At 50.6% G+C, this 23,166-nt stretch overlaps 3 protein-coding genes across 3 annotated transcripts; 1 reads left to right on the top strand and 2 right to left on the bottom strand.

Annotated features, from left to right (window-relative positions):
• Nucleotides 1-2,857: 2,857 nt before the first annotated feature.
• map2k2a (mitogen-activated protein kinase kinase 2a) lies at nt 2,858-8,826 on the bottom strand. Its single transcript, XM_067232010.1, has 11 exons — nt 8,266-8,826; nt 7,890-8,100; nt 7,591-7,737; nt 7,414-7,491; nt 6,904-6,955; nt 6,309-6,433; nt 5,561-5,771; nt 5,329-5,393; nt 5,131-5,192; nt 4,913-4,958; nt 2,858-4,718 (listed from the first exon to the last, which is right to left on the bottom strand). Exons 1-11 carry the CDS (start codon nt 8,352-8,354, stop codon nt 4,608-4,610), a joined length of 1,197 nt encoding a protein of 398 aa, XP_067088111.1. The 5' UTR covers nt 8,355-8,826; the 3' UTR covers nt 2,858-4,607.
• Nucleotides 8,827-9,420: 594 nt separating this feature from the next.
• On the bottom strand, nt 9,421-16,183 carry LOC136939169 (E3 SUMO-protein ligase PIAS4-A). Its single transcript, XM_067232012.1, has 10 exons — nt 15,799-16,183; nt 15,418-15,502; nt 14,849-14,890; nt 14,431-14,521; nt 13,978-14,106; nt 13,663-13,768; nt 13,247-13,320; nt 12,968-13,128; nt 12,350-12,501; nt 9,421-12,210 (listed from the first exon to the last, which is right to left on the bottom strand). Exons 1-10 carry the CDS (start codon nt 16,181-16,183, stop codon nt 11,960-11,962), a joined length of 1,476 nt encoding a protein of 491 aa, XP_067088113.1. The 3' UTR covers nt 9,421-11,959.
• A 3,730-nt stretch (nt 16,184-19,913) lies between these two features.
• LOC136939167 (forkhead box protein E3-like) lies at nt 19,914-21,182 on the top strand (the record flags this gene model as incomplete). Its single annotated transcript, XM_067232009.1, has 2 exons — nt 19,914-20,462; nt 20,596-21,182. Coding segments are annotated over exons 1-2 (1,136 nt in total), but the record flags the coding sequence as incomplete, so codon positions are not given.
• Nucleotides 21,183-23,166: the final 1,984 nt, after the last annotated feature.

Raw genomic sequence — 23,166 nt, 5'->3', positions numbered from 1 at the left:
ATATCGCATAAACATTAGCAAGGAGAGAAAGATAGACAGAGAAAGAGAGAGTGGGTATAGTTAGAGAGCTCTTACCAGCTGGCCAGCAGCAGTTCTCCAGAACCCCTGTCAGGCTGCCCTGCCTGCCTGCTTTGGAGTCTCTGTGCCTGGGCAGCTATCTACCTCAGGCCCCTGCCTCGGCCCTGGAACTCCAGTTGCAGCCTGGTCTCTCAGGCAAGCCCTAGCCTGATCCCTCTGCCAGCCACCTCCTCCCCCCTCCTCTATTTTCAGCCCACCGTTCCGGCAGCCCTTCTTCCACTCTGATTGGCCTGACAGCAGCTCACTCACCACACCTCCTTGCTGGATTGGCTGGAGGCTGTTCTTTTTCCTGTATGGCCGCGGGCAAGGCACTCTGGGAAGTGGAGTCCTCAGATGCTATTTGACCTGGTTCTCAGCCCCTGCTGCGAACTACAGTTCCCATGTGTCTGCTGTCTGGCCACCTCTTCCATCCTGCTCCAACGTAGAATTACACACTACAGTGTGTTGCTAGCAGGATGCCAGGTATTAAAAGTACAGACGAGCTATCAAACAGAGCTGTGCTCGGAGAGAAAAGAACACACAAGCAGCACTGTCACACACACACACACACACAGACACACACACACACCACCACCACTCTGTCTTATGAACACACATGTACGGCACACACACATATTTAAACACTCGCATCCCTGACCTATATATTAAGACTCATTCCTGTTCTGACCAATTTCAAACTGTCTGAAAGGACAGACCAACACAACAGATCGGTCTGGAAGCTTCCCAGCTACTTCCCGTCCCCCGGCTCGTCTGAGAGGAGATGACACGACCTCGAAAAGTTGCCTCCGTTGCGTGCCATCACACCTTGTCTTAAAGAATTATTTTTGGTCGTTCCTTCCTCTCGCCCTGAGTCCCCCTCCCCTCTAGACACCACCCCCCCCCCCCTTCTCTTAAGTGCTTCCACCTGCCTAGAAAGTTGACGTCTCAAACACATCAAATGAACTTTATCCGAGGGGGACACAGAGAGGCACCGTCAGAATCAAAGAAACAAAATCAACTTTAGCGAGACAGCGAAGAAAGAAAAAAGGAAGCATAGCTGGAGCTTGTCGAGAGACCCACTTCTACCCCCCCCCCCCTCCTCCTCCTCCTCCTCCCCTGCCGACCCCCCCCCCCCCCACCTACCTCCCCACCCACCCCACCCTCTCTCCCTCCTCTCTGCCCCCCCTCCTCATTCCTCCTCTCCTCCAGAGAGGCTGGGTCCGCGGGCGGTCAGGGCCCAGGGCAGAGCACCGCGGAGTGGGCTTTAACTCACCTGCGATGTCCGTGCCGCTGGTTGTTGTGAGTTAGCTCTGCTGCCCCCTCTCCCTCTCTCTCTCTCTTTCTCTCGAGCTGTCGTACAAACGCAGAGCCCCGTATGCGCTAGCCAGGCAGCAGCAGATCAACTCTATTCCCTTCCTGGTTTCTGGAGGGCAAAGAGGTCCCTCCCCTTTCTCTCTCTCTCTCTTCCCTCTCCCTCTCCCTCTCTCCCTCTCTCTCTTAAAGAAACAGCATTCCCCCTCTCCCTCGCCGGTCTGCCTCTCGTCTCTGGGGGATTACAGGGAAGCACATATTTCTGTGTGATATCAGATGTTGACTGTTTGTTGTTATTGTAGTTCAACTACATGTAACATATACTGTATATATATAAAAAACTTGCATCTGATATGGCGAGTGAGTGGGCGCTTCATTTCCTGGTTGCTAATCTGAGAATGAATGTTCATCTGTGCTCAGTAACACACACTCAGATTAAGCGGTCATGATCAGATTAAGCTGCAACTCTTGTCTTATTCTGCTCACCCCTTTTCTCTGTCACCCCCCCTCTCTCTCTTCTCTCTCTCTTTCTTGGTAGAGTTACACCCACCCTTCCTCACCGCCTGAGGTCATTGCGTCCCACCCCAGAAACAAGTCTTGGCACATTCCAAAACGCAGGGTCTGCCAGCATCGCCCCCTCCACCCTCTCCCTCTTCTTCTCCTCTCTTAACACACCTGTTTCCCAGGTGGGACAACAGGAAGTGCTTTATCTCACATTTAAGTTGTGTCACATGGCTCTCTCTCAGAGGAGAGCTGCCAACCACTACGCCATCAACTCACGCGATTGGCTAGCCACTCACTATCAACTCACGCGATTGGCCAGCCACTCACTATCGACACACACGCGATTGGCCAACACTCACCGACACACCGAATTGGCCAACTCTCACCACATTGTGACATGAGGTGAGAGACTCTCATGTAACTAGCTGCCTGACTGCATATATTACATATTTCAAACCCGTCATCATTTGTAGACCTGGATGGGGTAGACAGCCAGCCACAGGAAGTGAACAGACAACCAGACAGGAAGTGCATAGACCTCAGACTGTGGTTAGCTGGCGTGTGTGTGCAGTGTGGAGACAGGAAGAGGCAGTTACACACACACCACCTAGAGGTTGCAGGTTGGCGTTACATAAAATTAAAAAATCATAAATATTGTACTTAATTTTTTTATTAACTGTACAGAAAGATAATAGTATAAAGGGGACATTCTAGAGATACATTTACAAAAAAATACAATAGAAACTCCAAACGTCCTTAATTTAGCGTAACTCCAACTTCATAAAAAAAAAAAAACTTTCCTCAAGTTAGTAACGATCATAAAAACTCTTAATTAACACGTCTCTCTCCTAACAGACCAAATGATGTCATTCATGTTTATGAGCACGTAGACTTACAGTCCAATATAATCCTAACCCTAGACAACTCCTGCCCAATCCCAACTCCTCTGCCCCAACAACCCCCCCGCCCCCGCCCCCACATACCCCACCGCCTCTCACAATAATTTAAAGCTTAAGGGACTTTACTGGATTATTCTTTCCAACGTTATTAAGTGTTATACAACCTTTTATAACCTATAAACATACACAAAACATCATAAAGTTCTGAGGCACCCATGCTTGCCCCAGTTGTCCAAGGCTTGACCCAGGTCTTTGTCTGACTGGAAAACAATCGGACACACGATCACGTTGCATGTGTGTAATGTTCAATATGGATAGTCTTATCATTCACGCCACACAAAACCAGTCAAATATATACATTCACAAATCAGATTTATTTCCTTTTTTTTTTTTTTGTACATGACCGTATCCAACACTTTTTTATGTTATAATAAAATGACCTCTCCCTTATTACTTTTCATAAATCAAAACAGAACTTTTTTTCTTAATTAAGACTGCAAAATAGTACTTCCATCCTCTGTATATATCATTCAAACACATAGGAGACCAGTGAATTCAATGGGGGGGGGGGGATTCAATACCCCAATACTCTCTACATGCATCCATCCATCCATCCATCCATCCATCCACCTCTCTCCCTCCCTCCCTTACAGTTCTCTCAGGTTGGTCGGTTACACTAGAGATTAGCCAATCAGCACATGTTCCTCAGGAGGGCTGGTGGGATGCATGTTAGGAGAGTTCTGATAGGTCCAGGTGTTGACTGGAGGGGGGCAGCTCAGATAGGCCCCTCGCAGATTAAAGAGTAGTATCGCTGACTCAAGAGAGCTGAACAGGTGAACATGACTCAGAGAGCTGAACAGGTGAACATGATTCAGCACTGCAGAGGGAAACTGGTCAGAGGGACCTGACCACAAACAGGTTGAGTAGCCAATGTGATTTCAGACATTTGGTTAAACTGACAAATGGTTCAGGCATTCGTTTAAATAAACAGTTAAAGTAAATAATGACATGGTATTAAAGTGTTCTTAGGCATAAACACAGAGGAAAGGGTTATTGTAGCCATGGTACACCGGCATCCTTTTAACCAAGGACAACACGCATTCAAGCTCTCCCTTGCGTGTCTCCATGGCAGCGGACAGAGCACGCCCACCGCAGGGTAACCATGGAAACCAGGGGCCCATACAATCAGAACCGCCAATCGGCCCTCTCGAGATAAGATCCTCTCACTGGCGCGCCCCTGTCAGTTTGCGTATCTCATTCACAACCATCCTACAGTAGTCATGACAACCCTCTTTGGTTCACCCCCCACCAACCCCCCGCCCCTCCTCTCTCCCCCCTCCTCAGGTCTAACGCCTCCCCCATTAATACAGGGGTTTAAGAGGGCAGGGGAGGGTCGCCAGGCAACAAACCCATGGCAACCCTTACCTACATGGGAAGTCCCCCTCCTTACCTAGAAGAATGGTAGGAGAGGAGGAGGAGGAGAAGGGAAGGAGGTGGAGTGGGGCAGGAAGAAGGGAAGGAGGTGAAGGAGGAGGGGAGGAGGCAGGAAGAAGAGGAGGAGGGGGTGAGTTGAGGTGTCGGATATAGAATAGGATCATGTGATCTGCCAGTGAACCATGAGGGTTAAAAATACTTAGACTTTACCAGGAAACCTTTTACTAAGCTGGACTGAAGCAGAACAGGAACGTGTGTGTGTGTGTGTGTGCGCTGCAGCTGATCATAGAAAAAGATAGGACACTCTGCTTTGCATGTGTGTGTGTGTGTGTGTGTGTGCGTTGCGTGGGTGTGTGTGTGTGAGTTGCGTGTGTGCGCTGCAGCAGGTCAGAGAAGGGCAGGTCACTCTGCGTTGCGTGTGGGGGTGCTGGGCTGGTTGAGCCCCATGGTTTTACACATCCAGCCTGCAAAGTCCACCTCCTCCACCTCAGCCCTCTTGATGAAGGTGTGGCTCTGGAGGACACAGAGGAGCACAGTTAGACATCCTCACTCACTGGACAGTTTGAGTCGACTGGCAAGTTAACCAGTCAGCCAGTTAGCAAGTTAAACAGTCAGACAGCTAGCAAGTTAACCAGTCAGATGGACAGCCAGGAAGTCAACTAGCAGGTTAATCAGCCAGCCATTCATCTTTCCAGTTTGTTACTCACCATTAGCATCTTCAGGTCAGCTCTCTCTGCTGGGTTCTTGATCAGACTGCAAACAAAAGAGACTAGAATTAGCATCCTAGCTAACAAATATCAACACACCAGCTAACAAATACAACTTTGCATCCTAGCTAACAAGTTAACATACCTGCTACTAATAATACAAGTTAGCATCCCAACTAAACAAACAGAACTATTACAAACAAAGATGGCCGCCTCACCATTTAGTCACAAACTCTTGGAAGTCTGAGGTGAAGACTCCAAGGGGCAGCTTGGGCGGGGGCTGAGGAAAAATGAGTAGAGAGAGGAAGAAAAGGACAAGTAAGAGGAGGAAGAGGACAACCATTTAGCATTAGCACACACAGTCATCTCAGGAGACAGAGTGACAGCTGTCAGGTGGTTGAATCGGCAGTTCTGACCTCGTTGACGATGTAGTCGAGCAGTTCAAAGATGGCCATGGCCGGTCGGCTGTCCACACCGTGGCCTGGGAGAGAGGGAGGAGATGGAGGAGAGGAGGGAGGGTGGAGAGGAAGAAGAGAGAGGGCTTAGCTAAAACAGCAGACATGTGAAGCTAACAGTCATAACCTAGTCACAAACTAGCTTTTAAACAACAAAACAAGGTTTGGGTATTTGTTTTGCTCCTCAGCTCACCGCTGACTGGCCGTCCGGGCGGTCTGGGCCGGGTGGAGTTATGCGTGTCGCCCTCTGCCCCGTCCAGAACGGGCCGTCCGAAGATAGCCTCCAGCTCCTTGGCGTCAGGCGGCGGGATGGGGTAGCGACCCAGGGCCAGCTCCACCAGGGAGAGGCCCATGCTCCACACGTCAGACTGGACAGAGTAGTGGGTCCCCTGCAGCCTCTCCGGCTGTCAGGCACAAAACAAACACACACACACACAGGTCACATCCAGGCAGGGCTCGCTCTACTGCCAGGCCTGCTCCTCCCCCTAGCTCCTCTTCCTCCCTCTCCTCTCCCCCCCACTCACCCCTTTCCCTTCCCACTATCTCTCGCTCCCTCCCCCCTGCAGGGAGACCAGGCTGGCTGCATCACCACACCCTCTCCAAGTGCCCGCTTGAATCCTCTCCCTTCCAACTCTCTCCCTCCTCCTCCCCCCTCTCCTACAGCCTCCTTTTTTCCCCTCCCTCCTCGCCTCTCCCCCCTCCAGGTGCCCGCCTGGCGGTGCCAACCTTCTCCTGGGCACGGCCCTTGACAGCTGGTATGGACGGGGGGGGGGGGAGAGAGGGGAGGGACGAGGGGCAGGCTGGGAGGAGGGAGGGGGGGGAAAGAGAAGTCAGACCATCGATGGAGGAGGGTTAGAGAGGGGAAGGGATGCAGGAAAGGAGGGAGGGAAAGAGAGGGAAGAGGAGGAGGGGAAGGAAGGCAGGAAGGAGGGCTGTCTCACCGACATGTAGGAGCGAGTGCCAACAAAGGAGTTGGCCATGGAGTCGATGAGCTGGCCGCTCACGCCGAAGTCGCACAGCTTGATCTCCCCGCGAGAGTTCACCAGGATGTTGGAGGGCTTGACGTCTGAGACATACGGAGCACAGGTCAGAGAGAGGAGAGGAAGGAGGGAGAGGGGGGAGAGTATGAGAGGGATGGGAGGAGAGGGAGAAGGAGAGAGTGAAGAAGAGAGCGTGAAGGAGAGAAAGAGAGAGAGAAGAAGAGAAAGAGAGAGACAGAACAAGAGAAAGAGAAGAACAAGAGAAGCGGAGACAGAGAAATAGAGAAAGAAACAGATAGGGAGGGAAGGAGGGTGTGGCCACTGCTGTATAACAACATTTGAGAGGCTGTAATTATGGGCTGGCCTCACAGGCAAGGCGGTCTGCCCCTTCTCCTGTGGCCTGGGCACATGAGTGAACAAACACACACACAAACACACAACAGCAGAGCCCCAGTAAACCCTAAGGTAGGATGTCTTGGCCTCATCTCCCTCCCTCCCACACACACACACACACAGACAGACAGACGGTAACACACACACACACACTAGGGTTCACCTCTGTGCATGATTTGGTGCTTCTCCCTCAGGTAGGCCAGTCCTCTCAGCACCTGCACACACACACACACACACACACACACACACACACACACACACACACACACACACACACACACACACACACACACACACACACACACACACACACACACACACACACACACACACACACACACACACACACACACACACACACACACACACACACACACACACACACACACACACACACACACACACACACACACACACACACACACACACACACACACACACACACACGCACAGACACAGTGAGACCACACACACAGTAACATAAGACACGAGTGTTCTGGAGGATGCATGTTCTGTAGAACACACGCGTGTTATAGAATATAAGAAAGCTGCGTTCTAGGGTGAGCCGAGCGTTCTAGAGTGTCCTAGGGGCTAAGACACGGCGGCGTTCTAGAGAGTTCCTTGGAGATGAGACCCGTGCTCTCGAGTGTAAGACAGAAGTGTGGATCCTCACAGCTATGCTGACTTTGCCCAGTATCTCCTCTGGGATTCTTCTGGCCTCCTTTAGCACCTGATCCAACGAGCCTCCGTCCTGCAGAGGACACACACGCGCGTGCACACACACTTTAGGACTGGACTAAACAAAAACGAAATCACCTTTGTGTGTGTGTGTGTGGTGTGGGTCTCTCACCATGTGCTCCATACAGATGCTGATCTCTCCGTCGCTGTAGAAGGCTCCATAGAACCCCACGATGTAGGGAGAGTTGCACTCGTGAAGCACCTGCAGCTCTCGGATGATCTGGTTCCTGATGGCCGGCTTGATCTCCAGGTGGATCAACTGGCGGAGGAGGAGATTCAGAGAACATGGCCCAGTGCAATAACCCCCCCCCCCCCCCCATCTCTGCTACCAGAAACAGTGCCAACAAGAACAACTCTACCGAGATTGAAGGTGTTCGTACAGGTTGTCAAATCTGGGGCGTGGAGTCTCACCTTGCGTGCCATGACAAGCCTGGACGGTTTGTGGCGGACCTTGTTGACCACGCCCCCGTTCCCCGCGCCCAGCTCGCAGATGGGGTGGAAGTCGTCGTCCTTCAGCTCTCCCACCTGGGCCTTCTGGGTGAGGAAGGCCTCCAGTCTCTTCCTCTGCTGTTCGTCCAGGTCCAGTTCACCTAGCTTCTTCTGGAGGGCCTCCAGGTTAGCCCTGAGAGGGGAGGGGGTGAGAGAGAGAGAGATATATGAAGTTATGGGCGTCTTTGTTCTCCTTCTACACTCGTACAAGTTGTACACACTTTAAATGGCGAGAGTTCGGTTAAAGCTACACGGCTACAGATCCAGCAACCGGACCGGTAGGACTTCAGCTACTCACTCGGCTGCGGCATCGATTGTAGTGGAGGTGGCCTGTCCTTCACCGATGGGAGTGATGTTGAGGGGAACGGGTCTTCTCTTCGGGGCCATGGCTAGGAAGGGTCCGTAGGTCTGGCTGTTTGTAGGATTTCCCGATACAAATCAGCGCGGTGAGGTGATCTTAGAAACTCACTCTGAAATAGCCGTGACGGAGGTGTCTGACGCTGGGAGAAGCTTACTTTACGAGCATGTCATTCAGCTGTTTAAATGGATCATATCCCGACTAGCAGGGCACATCAGACAGTTCAAATTTGATGAAAGATTATCAACGGCAACACCCCTTGCCACGCATTGCCGTTGATATCTTTTGGCAGGCTAGCTAACGTTAGCCACTTGCTGGCTAACTGCTCCAAGAAAATCGTGAGATGCGTTCGTTAGAAGAACGTCTTTAATGCGACAGCCTTCTCGACAAATGCAGCTTTGGTAGTTGGCGGATCTGCCCCGCACACCGACACGGTGGTCCCTCCGTAGAATTAGGGGTTGTACAGGCGTACGGTTCCCGGTGTTGTGTTGGGGTGTGTAGCTCAGATGAAGGAGGAATTTAGGTCTGGTACTACAATTCAGGAAGCAGCCACGACTTCAAACACTCGCGAGAGTTTGTTTGATAATTAAATAATACAACCATCAAGTTACCTATCGCGGTATTCTGTCAGACGGAACAATACATGGACTGCGCCCTCATGTGGTACATTAAGAGAATTACCTGTGCAGGTGTGAAAACTTTCCATTAAACAAACATAATTTGAACATGATCTCTAAAACTTCGTTCTGTTTAATAAAGATGGCACACGAAACATGCGTTTTTAAAAATGTGTTTAATTAATTCCACACGTCAATAACAGGTGTTAGAATACGATCATTTAGAATTGTACAGTTTTTTCATAACATAAGACATGGGAGCCAGTCTTATCTACAGTCTTTGACGCGGCTCGTTCAATGAAGGGCTTCTCCAAGTAGAGACAAGAGACAACCATGTCCCATTGACCCCAATCTGTAGTACAGGACTCTACATCCCTCCCCTCGACCCCCTTCCCTCCCCATCCCTTCAGTCCCACAGAGACATAATGCAGCTTCAATGCCACCAGGCCCCCCCCCCCCCCCCCCCCCCCCCCCGGACCTCTACCGTGCACCTCCGCCTCGAGGAAACTTGGAAGCAATTCAAAGCTTAATAAAATATTATTTTAAATTTTATTGTCTTTTAATATGAACATATAAAAAAGACACAAACCAAAAAAAAAACAACAAAAAAAAACATTTACATCTTGGATTGCAAGCCTCTGTCCATTCTACCTTAAGCATTATTACAAGAAGGGATGTCACACTACCACAACCTCACTACATACGGTCCTCAACTTTGACCTTTCAACTTCAGACCCCTGAACTCAATCCATCTGGCTCAGATCCACAGGAACCAGCTCAACATTAACTTTCTTAAAATTGGGAAAATTCAGGTTGGGTGCATGGGGGGGGGGGGGGAACAGTAATGCTGTGTGAAAGTACATACTTGGAAACGAAGAGGAGAATCTGGTTCAAGTGTGTGTTTGGCTAGAAATAGGAAGGTGGCAATTCTATCAGAGGCAGGTAGATATGTCACTTGGGTTTACAGAGTACCCGAGCGACCAGCCTCCTGAGGCTTTGAAAGACATTCTTATTGGTTCAGGACGTTCTGCTGCGCTACTCGACCCATCTGCACGTCCGTCTGCAAACTCGAGATTTCAAGAGAAACACCAAAGACCCAATTACCCTGACGACACCCCGAAACCTTCAGAGCTCAAAAGCTCCCGTTCTCGCCTTGAAAAGAAAAATCGTCAACCATCTGTTGAGGTACAGTTCTGGGGGGATTCGAGTTTACGGAAGGAAGTAGTCGGAGAGGAGCCCGGCAGATCTGATTCGTCGGTCTTAACGAGACAGCAGATCTGATTCGGCGGTCTTAACGAGACAGAAAGTGGCCATCTGCAGCTTCTCACATCTCAGAATTCGAACACTCAAAACCAAACTAACCGTCAACCAGGAAAACGACAACAGCGACGCTCGCAACGAATGAATAAAGCAAAAGGAAGAGAAGTTGTTAATAAATACGAGAGCGAGATCCAGTCAGTCATCTCACGCCGTGACCCCCCCCCCCCCTTCCTGTAGTCCTCTAGAGAGAACTACAACACAGCATCAACACCCCATAAACAACATAATACTACAAAACACCACTTCCTGTTTCGTGCTTCCTGTGTAGACCAGCTCAACAAGCCAAACGGCGACGCAGGATCCAGCCTCCACAACCTAAAAACTTCAAAATAAAACGGCAGCCAAACCTGCCCATCTCAGCTCTGACTGCGCTCCAGATTGGAGGGGGGTCTCTCCCAACAAGCCTGGCTTCTGGAACCATCCGCAACATTGGAACCGGTTGTTTCCTTGAATCCATATTCCAATCATTCCTCTGTCGTCAGAGACGAGAGCTGGGGCCAAAACACTCACAGCAAACTAAAAAGGAGGATGGAAGGAGGTTTAAAAGGGGAGGACAAGCAACTAGTCTTTCTCCTCAGATGGGGGTATCGGGAAGGGCGGGGCTTAAGAGATGGGTTAGTGACGAGGATCAGGCCAGCACCGCCGACTAGAGATCTGTGTGGTACCGGCCACGGAACCAGTACCTGCACCCCCCCCGCCCAGTTCTGAGTCTTAGGGCAAACGAGGACTACGGGAGCAGATGAAAATAAATGAAAATCACTTCACAATGTCTGCCTGCCTGTCTTTCTGACCAAGGTCATCTGTCGAGTGCCAGGGTGTAATGTGGCACACACACACACACACAGCCTAAGGAGATGGCGTGAAGTGATAGCACAAGAAAGATCATTATAACATCATCATCATCATCTAGTCTCTCCAGTGTTGACTTAGCTAAATAAAAACTACTTTTCCCGTGACCCCCTTCTCTCCACCCGGGTGTCAGCTACACTGTGGTCAGGTCTGCTGCGATTGGCTGAGGTAGGTTGTCATTTGACTAATGAAGATGGGGTTGAGCTGGGGAATAAAACAAACAACCCCCCCCCCCCCCCCGCCCCCCCAGATGCCCTGCTTAAAATGCTTCATCTTCAATCAGAAACACACCAGGACCACAGGAGAAGGGGGTGGAGGGGGGACGGGGGTATTTGCATCAAGTCCCATAAAAGTCAGCAAAAAAAAAAAAGAAAAAGAATTCTTCATGTTCCTTCCTGGTTGTTGTGGGTGCCTGACCTGTTGACCTCATGACTGAATGAAGGAGGTGGCCTCCCCCACACACTCGGCCATCGCTTGCAAATCCCGACAGGCGTCAAGAAAGGAGGGAGACGAGGACAGGAAGTGGTCTGGGGCCTGGACAGGAAGTGGTCTGGGGCCTGGAGGTCTCAGGGTGGAGGAGGAGGAGGGTGATCTGCTCAATAGTCTTTAAGATGCGTATAGTGTTGAAGGGGGCGAGGGTGGGCCATAAGTGTGTGTGTGTATGTCAATCTGGGCGTGCAGTATGTCCCTCTCGGAGAGGTGTGTGTGTGTGTGTGTGGGGGGAGGGGGGCAGGGGGGACAAATTGATTCCTCTCCTCGGGTCTATCATAACCCCCCCCCCCCCTCGCCCCTCCTTTCCCCTCCCTCTCCCTCTTGCGCCATCAGTCCGTGTCCATCCAGCCAGCCAATCAGTAGGCCGTGACCAGATCCTTGTCGTAGTCATAGCGACCTCGTTTGGGCTGGGGGCTGTCGGCGCTGTCCTCCGTGTCCTCGCTGTCGGCACCGCCCCCTTCCTCCTCAGACGACGAATCCAGCGTCAGATCCACCACGGCTCCTCCCCCGGCCCCTGACCCCGCCCCCGTGGACCCCGCCCCCCCGGACTTCCCCGTCTGACTGGTGCTGCTGTGGGCAGGGGAGTGGCCATTGGCCTCTGGAACACCTGGGGGGAGGAGGAGGTGGAGAGAGGGGACAGAGGAGGAGGAGGGGGAGAAGAAAGGTAAAGAGGAGATCGAACGGTCACAATCATAGAGAAATCCTTCATTCCACCCCCCCCCATCCTCCCACCCCCCCAGACGTACAGATGTCCACCACGGGGTAATCTGGTGTGTTGCTGCTCTCTCTGTCCCGGTCCCTCTCCTTCTCGTCTCTGATTGGTCGCCACGAGCCGTCAGTCAAGTACTCGATCTCCTCTATGTCCTCGGGAGTCTCTTTCAGGATCTCGGACAGAAGACTGTCACACACACACACAAATACACACAGTGAGACAAGCTGACATATTTGTCCTTCAAGGACACACTACTGAATTCATTTACACGCTGTAACACCACAGTAACATGAAGATAAGATTGTGTCCGACGAAGCCGGCTGAGGCAGAGGAACAGACAAGGGACCACAAGCACCAACACTGATCTCCTCTGCATGTTCTAACAGACTCCAGAACATTCTACTGACTGTACATCCTGGGAGATGCAGGCTGAAGGTGCTCTGATTAGAATTCCTTGAGAATGACGTGCGTGTGTGTGTGTGTGTGTGTGTGTATATGTGTGTGTGTGTGTGTGTGTGTGTGGGGGGGGGGGGAGGGGTCTGGCATTGCTGGAGAAAGACAGACAGGCCCTGGCACGCACATGCCTGCGCGTGGGTGTACGCATGTGTGAGGAGACATTCGTGAGGATTGTGTGTGCGCGCGTGTGTCCTACCCGTCGATGGTGAGCAGTTCGAAGGGGGCGGGCTTGTCGCACACGGGACAGGTCCACGTGGGCTTCTTCTCGTTCATCTGCAGGAAGAAGACGGCGTCGAAGCACTGCAGGTGGGCGCAGGTCAGCACCCTGCAGGGCACGCCCAGGCGCATCTTCACCAGCTGGGAGGGAGGAGGGGATGGGGTCAGTTACCTGGGTTTCAACAGTCAGCTGCAGACCGGGTGTCACACGTCACATGACCCTGAGAGGACTGGACGGACAGCTGGACAGTTTAGTTACCGGGCAGATTAGGGACACTCTGAGGCCTGTGGTGGCGATCTCACTCTCTGGGTCGAAGCGGAGCTTGTCCTGAACTGTAGACACACACACACGCACGAGCAACACACACAGGAAGGTGAACCACCATGACACTTGACCTCCTAACACGGGAAGAGAGGAGAAACTCAGGAGAGGAGGGCGAGAGAGGGAGAGGAGAGAAAAGGGGAGAGAGAGGAGAGAGGGAGAGGAGAGAGAGGAGAGAGGGAGAGGAGAGAGAAGGGGAGAGAGAGGAGAGGAGAGAAAAGGGGAGAGAGAGGAGAGAGGGAGAGGAGAGAGAATGGGAGAGAGAGGAGAGAGAGGTGGGAAGAGAGAGGAGAGAGGGAGAGGAGAGAGAATGGGAGAGAGAGGAGAGAGAGGTGGGAAGAGAGAGTACTCACTGCGTTCGCGGCAGCGCTGGGCTGTCTCCACGGAGCACAGTTTGAGCTGGCTGAAGAGCTCTGCTGAGGTGAACACTCTGACCAGGTACACCGCTACCGAGTACCTCTGGGAGGGGAGGACGAGAGACAGTCATTTAGCCCTGCAGTAGTCAAGTAGCAGCCAGTCAACAGCGAAGCAAATGCAGCAAATGCAGCCAGCCAGTCGACCAACCGGCACAGTCAGCCAGTCAGTCAGCCAGCCAGCAAACAAGCCAGCCCGCCAGCAGCATTAACGTGGACACTGCGGGTAAAAGCACACTTGGTGAAAGGCCTCACCTTGCCGAAGTTGCCCCACGTGACGGTGATTCTGTTGGTGGCGGTGGAGAGGTGGAGCCAGGGCGTGACGTTGACGGGGCGGCAGGGCCGACGAGGCTCCACGCCGGGCTTGTTAGACGGGTAGTAACCCTGGAGAGGGGGAAAATGCAGAGAAAAAGATGATCCATCGGGTTAGGATGAAGAGCACTGATACCAGTATCCCTAACCTCCAGACGGGTGGGTGTGATGTCATCAACGTGCGCCCCAGGTTCCAAATCAGGTACCCCTCAAGTATCCTACAGATAAATGTTCTCCTCATGCTCCCCCACCTTTCTCTCCCCCTCCCCTCCCTCCAGACATACGTACTGGTACATGACAGTAGGACTGGTTAGACATACGTACCGGTACATGACAGTAGGACTGGTTAGACATACGTACCGGTACATGACAGTAGGACTGGTTAGACATACGTACCGGTACATGACAGTAGGACTGGTTCACCTTGACGGCGATGTTTGGAGGATACTGATCTTCCTGCAGACCGTTGGAGTCTGTGTAACAGATTCTGGAGCAGACAGGAATCAGGGTTATCATTGGTGCACGCCGGAAGAACCCGTCACCTCTAAGCCTATTAGACGTCACCCAAATGGCCCTCCGGCCTGTGACTGGCTGGCTGAGGTGTCTGTCATTCAGTGTAGCCTGGGAAACGGGCACTGGCAGCTCACTCCTATTTTAGATGCCGTGTTCTGCTGCAATTTTGAAAAACACCTTTGGGTCCTGTGTGTGCGGCATGCAGTGCCGAGAAAGAGTGTGCGAGTGTCATGCTGTGCGTGATCTGAAGTGTGGGTATGATGGTGTGTGTGTGTGTGTGTGAGAACTTCAGGTGACTCACCTCAGTACAACCTGGATTGATTTGATTCCAGGACGAAGCTCGCTGGGCAGGAGAGAGAAAGAAGTAGTTTGAGAGTAGTCCCTGAACATCCTGTTAACTTTCTTCCTACAACATGTTTAACTACCTGTTTCCGTCATGCTTCAGCCTGTTTAAATACCCGTTTCTATCATGCTGCAGCCTGTTTAACTACCCGTTTCTATCATGCTGCAGCCTATTTAACTACCTGTTTCTATCATGCTACAGCCTATTTAACTACCTCTTTATATCATGCTACAGCCTGTTTAACTACCTGTTTCTATCATGCTACAGCCTGTTTAACTACCCGTTTCTATCATGCTACAGCCTGTTTAACTACCGGTTTCCTTCATAGTTACACCCTGTTTACTACCTGTACGAAAGTCTCCTCCACCTGTCATCATCCACACACACACACACACACCAGTCATCCAAACTGTCTCCTACAACTGTACACGACCTTGAGCATGGGGCCCATTCAAAGCAGTGGAGTGGTCTTCTTCTGTGGTTCATCGGAACGGCGTGTTCTAAAGGAAGCCCCTCCCCCTGCTCACCTGGAGGTGCGGACCTGCTCCACCTGGCTCTGCGTCAGCTCAAAGACACACTGGCTGTCCTGCAGCTTCTCGTTGTTCTGGGCAACTGGAGAGAACGGGAGAGAAGCAGAGCAGAGGAGAGTCACATGACCAGACGACCACATGTCAGATGACCAGAATATATACACACAATATACACACATATACACACAATATATGCCACATAAGGAGAGGTATGGTAAATACTTAGTCACTGCGTAAAATCGACAAAATAAATGTCTTGGAAACTCACATAGCAACAAGAGCATTAGAAACAGCCACACAAGCATTCTGGAAACCTGACTATACTATAGCTAGCCTGTGAGACAGTGACTGTGTGTGTGTGTGTATGGAGGTCCCTACCCAGCTCTGTGGGGCGCAGCAGGGTCTCCATGGTCTGGTAGAAGGGCAGAGACACCAGCTTGACCTCGGGCACAGGCGTGGGGGAGGCCTTTGCCAGGCCACCATTGAGGTAGTCAGCGCCCTGAGAGCTGGCGGTGGGGGAGGAGCTTAACGACGAGTACGCCACCGGGACCCCTCCCTCCGGGCGGCGGGCCGCCAGCCAACCGGACGCCTTTGGGAAGCGTGACTCATACAGCTGACGGATGTTCTTGAGGAGCTCGGGGCTGTACTCGGTCTGGACCAGACGCAGGGCCCGGCCCACCAGGTCCTGCTTCAGGCCACTTTTGCTGCGCCCCATGGAAGCCAGCAGGGTCTGGAGGTCTGACACCCGGAAACTCTTCACCATGTTCTACAGGAGGAGAGGATAGGGAGGAGGAAGAGAGGGGGGAGAGACCGTTGGGGAGAGGGGGTGAAAGGAGAGATGAGGGGGTGAAAAGAGAGGAGAGATGGGAAGGGGGGGAGAGGTGTGGGAGGCAGAATAAGACAGAAAAAGAGAGAATGCGTTACTGAAAAGAGGAAGGGACAGCTGGGTTGATATTGGTTCGAGAATCCAGAGCTGGTTTCTTCTGAGCTGCGTTCAAAACATCAAATAAACACCGTGTCCGTACAGAAAACGATGCTAGATATGGCTTACTGTCAGACTTCAATCATGCTATTCTGTCAGACACCAGTACATGGCGGTTCTACTGTCCACGCTGGCTTTTCTGGCTTTTGGCTGTTCTAGAATCCAACAACCCTGTGCTCCAGAGGCACACATTAAAACCGGCTCGGTTTCCACTGCTAACCGAATCTAGAGACTCTAGTGGAGGCGCATGAATGCCACATTTTACAGCGCCAAACTCAAATGTTTAGCTAAAAAAATTTGACACACCATACAATCCACCTATTTGAAGTAATTAATGGCTTAAACTGAACTGAAGAGATCCGAGCCGTACATGTATCTATCCGGAACGGCGGAAAAGCGCGAGGCTGTCTTTCACTTTGACAAGGGGGTAGCTTTTGTTGTCATGCCTCACTAGTGTAAATACGTCTATTTGCAAGGTTGACGATTGGGGCGAGCAGTCAGAATCGCTTGTATTGTTCAAATAAAGCGTGGATTGATAGTGCTTCACGCCAACTCCCTACTGATGAATGTTTTCGTAGTCTCATCATTCATTTTTCTGCGTCTCTTATGCTTATAGCCAGCATGCTAGAGACGCGCACTTACAGCCCGAGCCGACCCGTCTCCCTACAGCGCATTTGTAACAATATCGACACTAAACCATTGTTTACAGTACTGAAACAAAGCCCTCCATGTTTCCCCTGACCAACCGACACCGTTCCCTTCCCAAAGCATTCCTCTCCCAACCACCCGAGCGAGCGGAGCTGTACTTGCCATCGCTTCCACCAGTTCGGCCGCCATCTTCGTACAGCAGCCCCGCGAGAGCCAGAGCCGAAGGCAAGTACTTCACCAATGAGAGGCAGCGGAGTCGCTAGTCGACGGTTCTCAGCCGCCAATCAGAACGCGGCCTGGACATGAGCCTGGGGGAGAAAGCTCTAAGTAGGCGTGAAAAAGGTTTTTTAAAGTGACAGTCCAACTTTAAAAAAATACTAAGAGACAGGCGTACCCCCTACGGTAGGCCTCGGTGTCAGGAATAAGCAAAAAGTGTTAAAGTATTTGAACATTTACATACACTTAGTTTAATAGTGTTGCGCTTAGTCGGAAGTACACAGTGAAAACGGTTCAAATTGTGCAGCCGAGAAAAGCCCGCTGTGATCCTAAGACATGGACACATGGCACATTCAATTCCCGTCCGAGCGAAATATTCCACTTCGCGATTTACATACAGCCATTGCTTATCGAATAAATGCTTTGTCTATTTTTAACAAGAAATAAAAAGAACCACAGGTAGCCAAATTATACACCGTAATCACAAACACAATGAGCCGGAACCGGCCGTTGTAGAGGAGATTGACATTAGGTTGTCAATGTCACAATGTAATGCACTGATGGATTGGAAAACAAGAACACATCGGATCAAATCGGTTGCTCGTTGGGCAAAGGAGATCCACATTCGTCTAGCAAAGATCCATTTCTGGTTTTTAAAAGTTATTCATTTGTTATGAAGGATAGGCATTGATGCATAAAATCAGTTGACCCGCTAATTACACAGTAATATGATAACATAATTTCTCCAGTCGATCCTATCCTATTCCATAATTCCAATATTAGACTACTAGACATACATATACCAAAACGTAACCACAAACAAATGCAGGCCCCAGTCAATGATGGTCTCCACATTCGAATCCTGAAAAACTTATTGGGTTTGTGTTTCATAATTAGTTTGAGGCACTATGTGGTAGGTTACTATAGAGATCACTGAGATGTGATTACTTTGCGATGTACCTTGTAAATACAGACTGTTCCTTGTTTCTTATCACAGAGATAGCCTACAGTAGAACAATGCACTACTCATTCTTGATATTCCGCTGTACTTTCTGTATGCATTGTTGGATAAAGCGTCTGCTAAATTAATAACATGTAGGCTAATATAATCTAACCCGGGACGATTAAGTCTAACATGTCAACTAATTAAGGAGATGCATGCTGGACACGTCGGAACTGGAACCCCAGGCTGTTACCGTCATACCAGACCTGCATGTGTCTCTAAGTGACAATAGCGGACAACAGGGCCTAAAAAAAAAAAAGAAGTGCTGACCGGACTGCGTTCTGACTCTGATCCCAGCAGATGACAACTTTAGAAGTTCTGGTGTTTGGTCACATGGGGGCGCTGTAGTCCACGGTTGGTAAACTCCATTCTCCTTCCTGACAGTACTTGAATATACCAGACAGTGTGTGTCCTCTCACAGTCCACCAGCATTCATGAACATGGAACTACTTAGGACATTATACATCATTAATGCATATTTGTTTGTCGTCTTTTCCAAACCTGTAAAAGACACTACAGGAAACATAAGGTTGAAGGCGTTCTGAGAAGTTAGAAAATTAGACAGGTTAGAATGAATAGCATAGAATACAAAATAACATAGTAGAACACATCATAGCAGGACAGAGTAGAGTAAAGTAGAATAGAATAGAATGCTACAGAACAGACAGTCCCATTGTTTGGGAACTGTGTGATAACACTCAAAAAGAAAATAACTCTTGTTTTACTTGTACCACCATTGTCTATTATCTACTAAACCGAAATATTTGAGCTCTTAGTCAAGGTCACTCCCTGAGTTGTGTACCAGCCAGTCAGTACCAGCCAGCCAGCCAGCACCAGCCAGTCAGATCCAGGCAGCACCAGTCAGGCAGAACCAGTCAGCCAGCCCCAGCCCTGCGCAATCGCGAGGACCAGGAATTCAGGGCTTGCAGTTGGATGCTTCCACGGACATGTTGATTCGTTCATTATGCCAGTTTAGAAGCATGTATGTGAGAAAGCTGTAGGCCCCAGAGCATCCCCCAGAACCCCCTTACCCCCGGCCCCCCTGCCCCCGGCCCCCAAAGAGGATCACCACACCCAGCGGCCCTCGGAGACGGCACCACCATCCTCGACCCTCGGCACACCATGCTCTACTAAATCTGACTGTTTAATCTCCCGTAATTACACAGATTTGCTTAAGGTAATACAAAATAATCTCAGTGGATGGGACCCCCTGGCTGGCCTTGTCCTCTCCCCCCTCCGCAGGCCTCTCTGGGAGGGCTGCTTAAATAGGGACATCCTCCGCTTCTCCGGAGCACTGCTCGAGTCAAAGGTCTGAAGGAGGGAGCTGAGGAGAGGCAGGTACCAGAGGGAGACCAGAGCGAAGCCAAAGAGAGACCAGAGAGACACCGGAGTGACCAGAGAGTAGAGCTGTGCAGTGAGAGTGTGCAGAGCTCTTACAAGACCTGCAGTCTTTCACGGTGTAAGACTCAAACCAAGACTTGCTGTGAAGAAACCAACGATAGCCTCTTATCTTGTCTCACGAGGGCATCGGACTCTGCCCCTTTCTGAAGGGATCTCCGCCTGTCCGGAGAAGAAGGGGGTCAACCGATCAGTATCTGTCCCAGAGGAAGAGGAGGTCTGTAGGCTTCAGCTCCAGGGGAGACCATGGAGGAGGGCAGCTCCTGCAGCAGGAGCAGGGAGAGACTGGGGTTGAGATTCACCATTGACTACCTGCTCTACAACAAGGGGGACAAGCAGGGGACCAGAGATTACTCTGAGAGCCCTATTGACAAGAAGGAGCAGATGGAGGAGGTATGGGAGGAGGAGATAGAGGAGGAGAAAGAGGAGATGGAGGAGAAGGTAAAGATAGAGGAGGAGGTGGAAGAGAAGGAGGTGGAGAAGGTAGAGGAGAAGGAGGAGGGGGAGGAGGAGAAGAAGGAGGAGGTGCTAAGTCCACGGGACTCCTCAGACCGAGAATGGAGGAGCCCCAGATGCCAGGGGGAGGAGCTTGAGAGTTCAGACCAGGAGAACCAGGAAGTGGAGGTGCCCGAGGAAGAGAATCAGAACAACAAAGGGAGCCTGGAGGAGGACAAACCCGTCCATTCCTACATTGCTCTCATCTCCATGGCGATCCTGTCATCCTTGGAGAAGAAGCTTCTACTGTGTGATATCTACCAGTGGATCATGGACCATTATCCCTACTTCAAGAGCAAGGTTGGTCTCCTCTCAATTCGCATTTACATTTGACATTTTGCTCAACGAGCTGACTCGTTTATCCAAAGCGACATGCAAACAGTGCATGTAAAAAAGTACAGCAGGAAATAAAGGATCTGTTCCCCTCCTCCAGGACAAGAACTGGAGGAACAGCGTCCGCCACAACCTCTCCCTGAACGAGTGCTTCATGAAGGCCGGCCGCAGCGACAACGGGAAGGGGCACTTCTGGGCCGTCCACCCCTCCAACTACCGTGACTTCTCCAACGGGGACTACCACCGCCGCCGAGCGCGAAGGAGGATCCGCAGGATGGGGGCCCAGCCCCCCTATGCCCCCTTAGGCACCCCCGGACCCTACTGCTCCCCCCTCCCCCGGCTCCGGGGCGCTGGGGGGCCCTGCTGGTGCTGCCCTCCTCCAGCCCCCCTCCTCCCCCTGTCCTGCCTTCCCCCTTGGGTGTACTGGTGCTGGGCTGGGCTGCAGAAGAGGAGGCCCCCCGGGCTCTTCGCCCCCACCCTCCAGGCCCCCATCCTCCAGGCCCCCATCCTCCAGGCCCCCACCCTCCAGGCCCCCATCCTCCAGGCCCCCATCCTCCAGGTCCCCACCCTCCAGGCCCCCATCCTCCAGGCCCCCATCCTCCAGGCCCCCATCCTCCAGGCCCCCCATCCTCCAGGCCCCCATCCTCCAGGCCCCCATCCTCCAGGCCCCCATCCAGTTTGGCTGAGGTAAATAAAGAGGTGAATGAGAGGAGAAGAGGTGGAAATTAACGAAAGAAGAGAGAAGAGGATGGGAGGAGGAGAGGATGAGAGGAGGAGAGGAGGAGAGGAGAAAAGGATGAGGACAGGAGGAAAGGATAAGAGGATGAGAGAACTTTGTAAATCCCGACAGACGATGGGCAGGGTGGACATGATCAAAAGTGTCTGGTAAATGAAGGCATTAGGAAAAGTGAATACATGCTTGATACCAAAGTTGAGATGTTATGGGTGGTTTCATGTTTTTGAGTAAACGTTACACTCTGATATAGATATGCACTGATACACTGTATAAACTTGATGCTGCTGTAAATAGGTTGTAATCATATTGTATTTATTTCTATACTATGTATCATGACTTGTGACTTAATAAAATTAAAAAATTAAACAACCAACCATTTTCTTCATAGTCTAAAGGATGTTACACACCATCAGAACATCCCTTAACAGTCTGTTTGTGTTTGTGTGCTTGTGTCTGCCTCAGTATGTGTGTGTATGCATGCCTATGTGTGTGTGTGGGGTGTGTGTGCATGTGTGTGTCTTCCTTAGCATGTGGGTGTGTGTGTGTGCCTCGGAGGGTTTTGGAGCAAGAAGGCGAGGCCCCCCTAGGAAAGATGTGCCCCTCCCCTTCCCCCACGTAGGGATAACAACACAGATAATCCCACCAATCCCAAGAAGTTTCGGAAAATAGGCAGATTATCACACAGTGTAATCTACAACCTCTCCCGCAGGGAGGAACGACCATGGGGGGCCCAGCGAGGGAGGGAGGAGAGGAGGGGGAGATAAGGATAGGAGAGGAAAGGAGGGGTTGATGGAGGGAGTAGAGGAGAGGAGGGGCGATGTGGAAGAAGGGAGGAGAGGAGGATGTCAGGAGAGAGGTGAAGAGTGGATGTTACCAGAGTCCGCACAATGATTACCACACAGACTTGACCAGTTTAACTATGATAAAACAACAAAAACTCAAATGTCACAAACAATGTTTGAGCTATCCAAGTTTTTGGGAATTGGGAAAAAAGTTCAATCATAACTTCATCTATGTGTAAACGTCTTGTATAAAACATATAAATTATGTATGTGAGACACCGTTGGGAAATATCTTCATACAAAGCTTTGTAATCTCAGGGTGAAAAACCTAAACAACAAACGATTGAACCGTCCTAAAAAATGTCAATTATGACCTGTCAGACAATTATGACCTGTCAGTCAATTATGACCTGTCAGTCAATTATGACTTGTCAGTCAATTATGACTTGTCAGTCAATCCATCAATAGTTTGGATGATTCCTTTCTGCTTGACATTTCCATTGAGGGTGTGTGTGTGCATGTGTATGTGTGTGTGTGTGCATGGAGTAGTGTGTGTGTGTATGTTGGTGTGTGTGTTTGTCTCAGTTGATCTGGGAGCAGAGCTCCAGCAGTTATTGAGCAACTGAATAAAACAAATATTTGACAAGCAATTAGATTACAGAAAGAAACTAGAGATTTGCTAGTTCGGGGGGGGTGAAACAGGTCTCCAAGGTTATTTTAAACTTGAATCTTTTTATTTCTTTTTTAGCATGGATACAAATCCACCCGATTAATTTGTTTTATTCCACAAATCTCCCTATTCATTATGGGTAAACTAATTGGGGCGCTAATTTGTTTAATTCCCATGAATTGCTCTCTGCATCAAATCCTCTTCATTTTGCCAGCTTTAAGGCTTTAATTCTCTTGCATGTACTTAGCGCATGCTGCTTGGAAGTAGGGCTTTAAACAGGTTGCCTTCACCATACACAGACACACACACACACAGACACACACACACACACACTCATCTATTTCTTAAAACAGCCTAAAAAATGTAACAGCTGCCAAAAATGTTAGAATCAAAAGAGGAACAACTTGCACACGCACGCACACCAATACACACACACACACACATACAAACAAATGCACATACACACAACATTTGGAGTGTTTT

Source organism: Osmerus mordax, unplaced genomic scaffold (assembly GCF_038355195.1).
Source record: "Osmerus mordax isolate fOsmMor3 unplaced genomic scaffold, fOsmMor3.pri Scaffold_143, whole genome shotgun sequence".
Classification (NCBI taxonomy): domain Eukaryota; kingdom Metazoa; phylum Chordata; class Actinopteri; order Osmeriformes; family Osmeridae; genus Osmerus; species Osmerus mordax.
The sequence above is the reverse complement of the archived record's forward strand: the minus strand, read 5'-3'. Positions and strand labels throughout refer to the sequence as shown.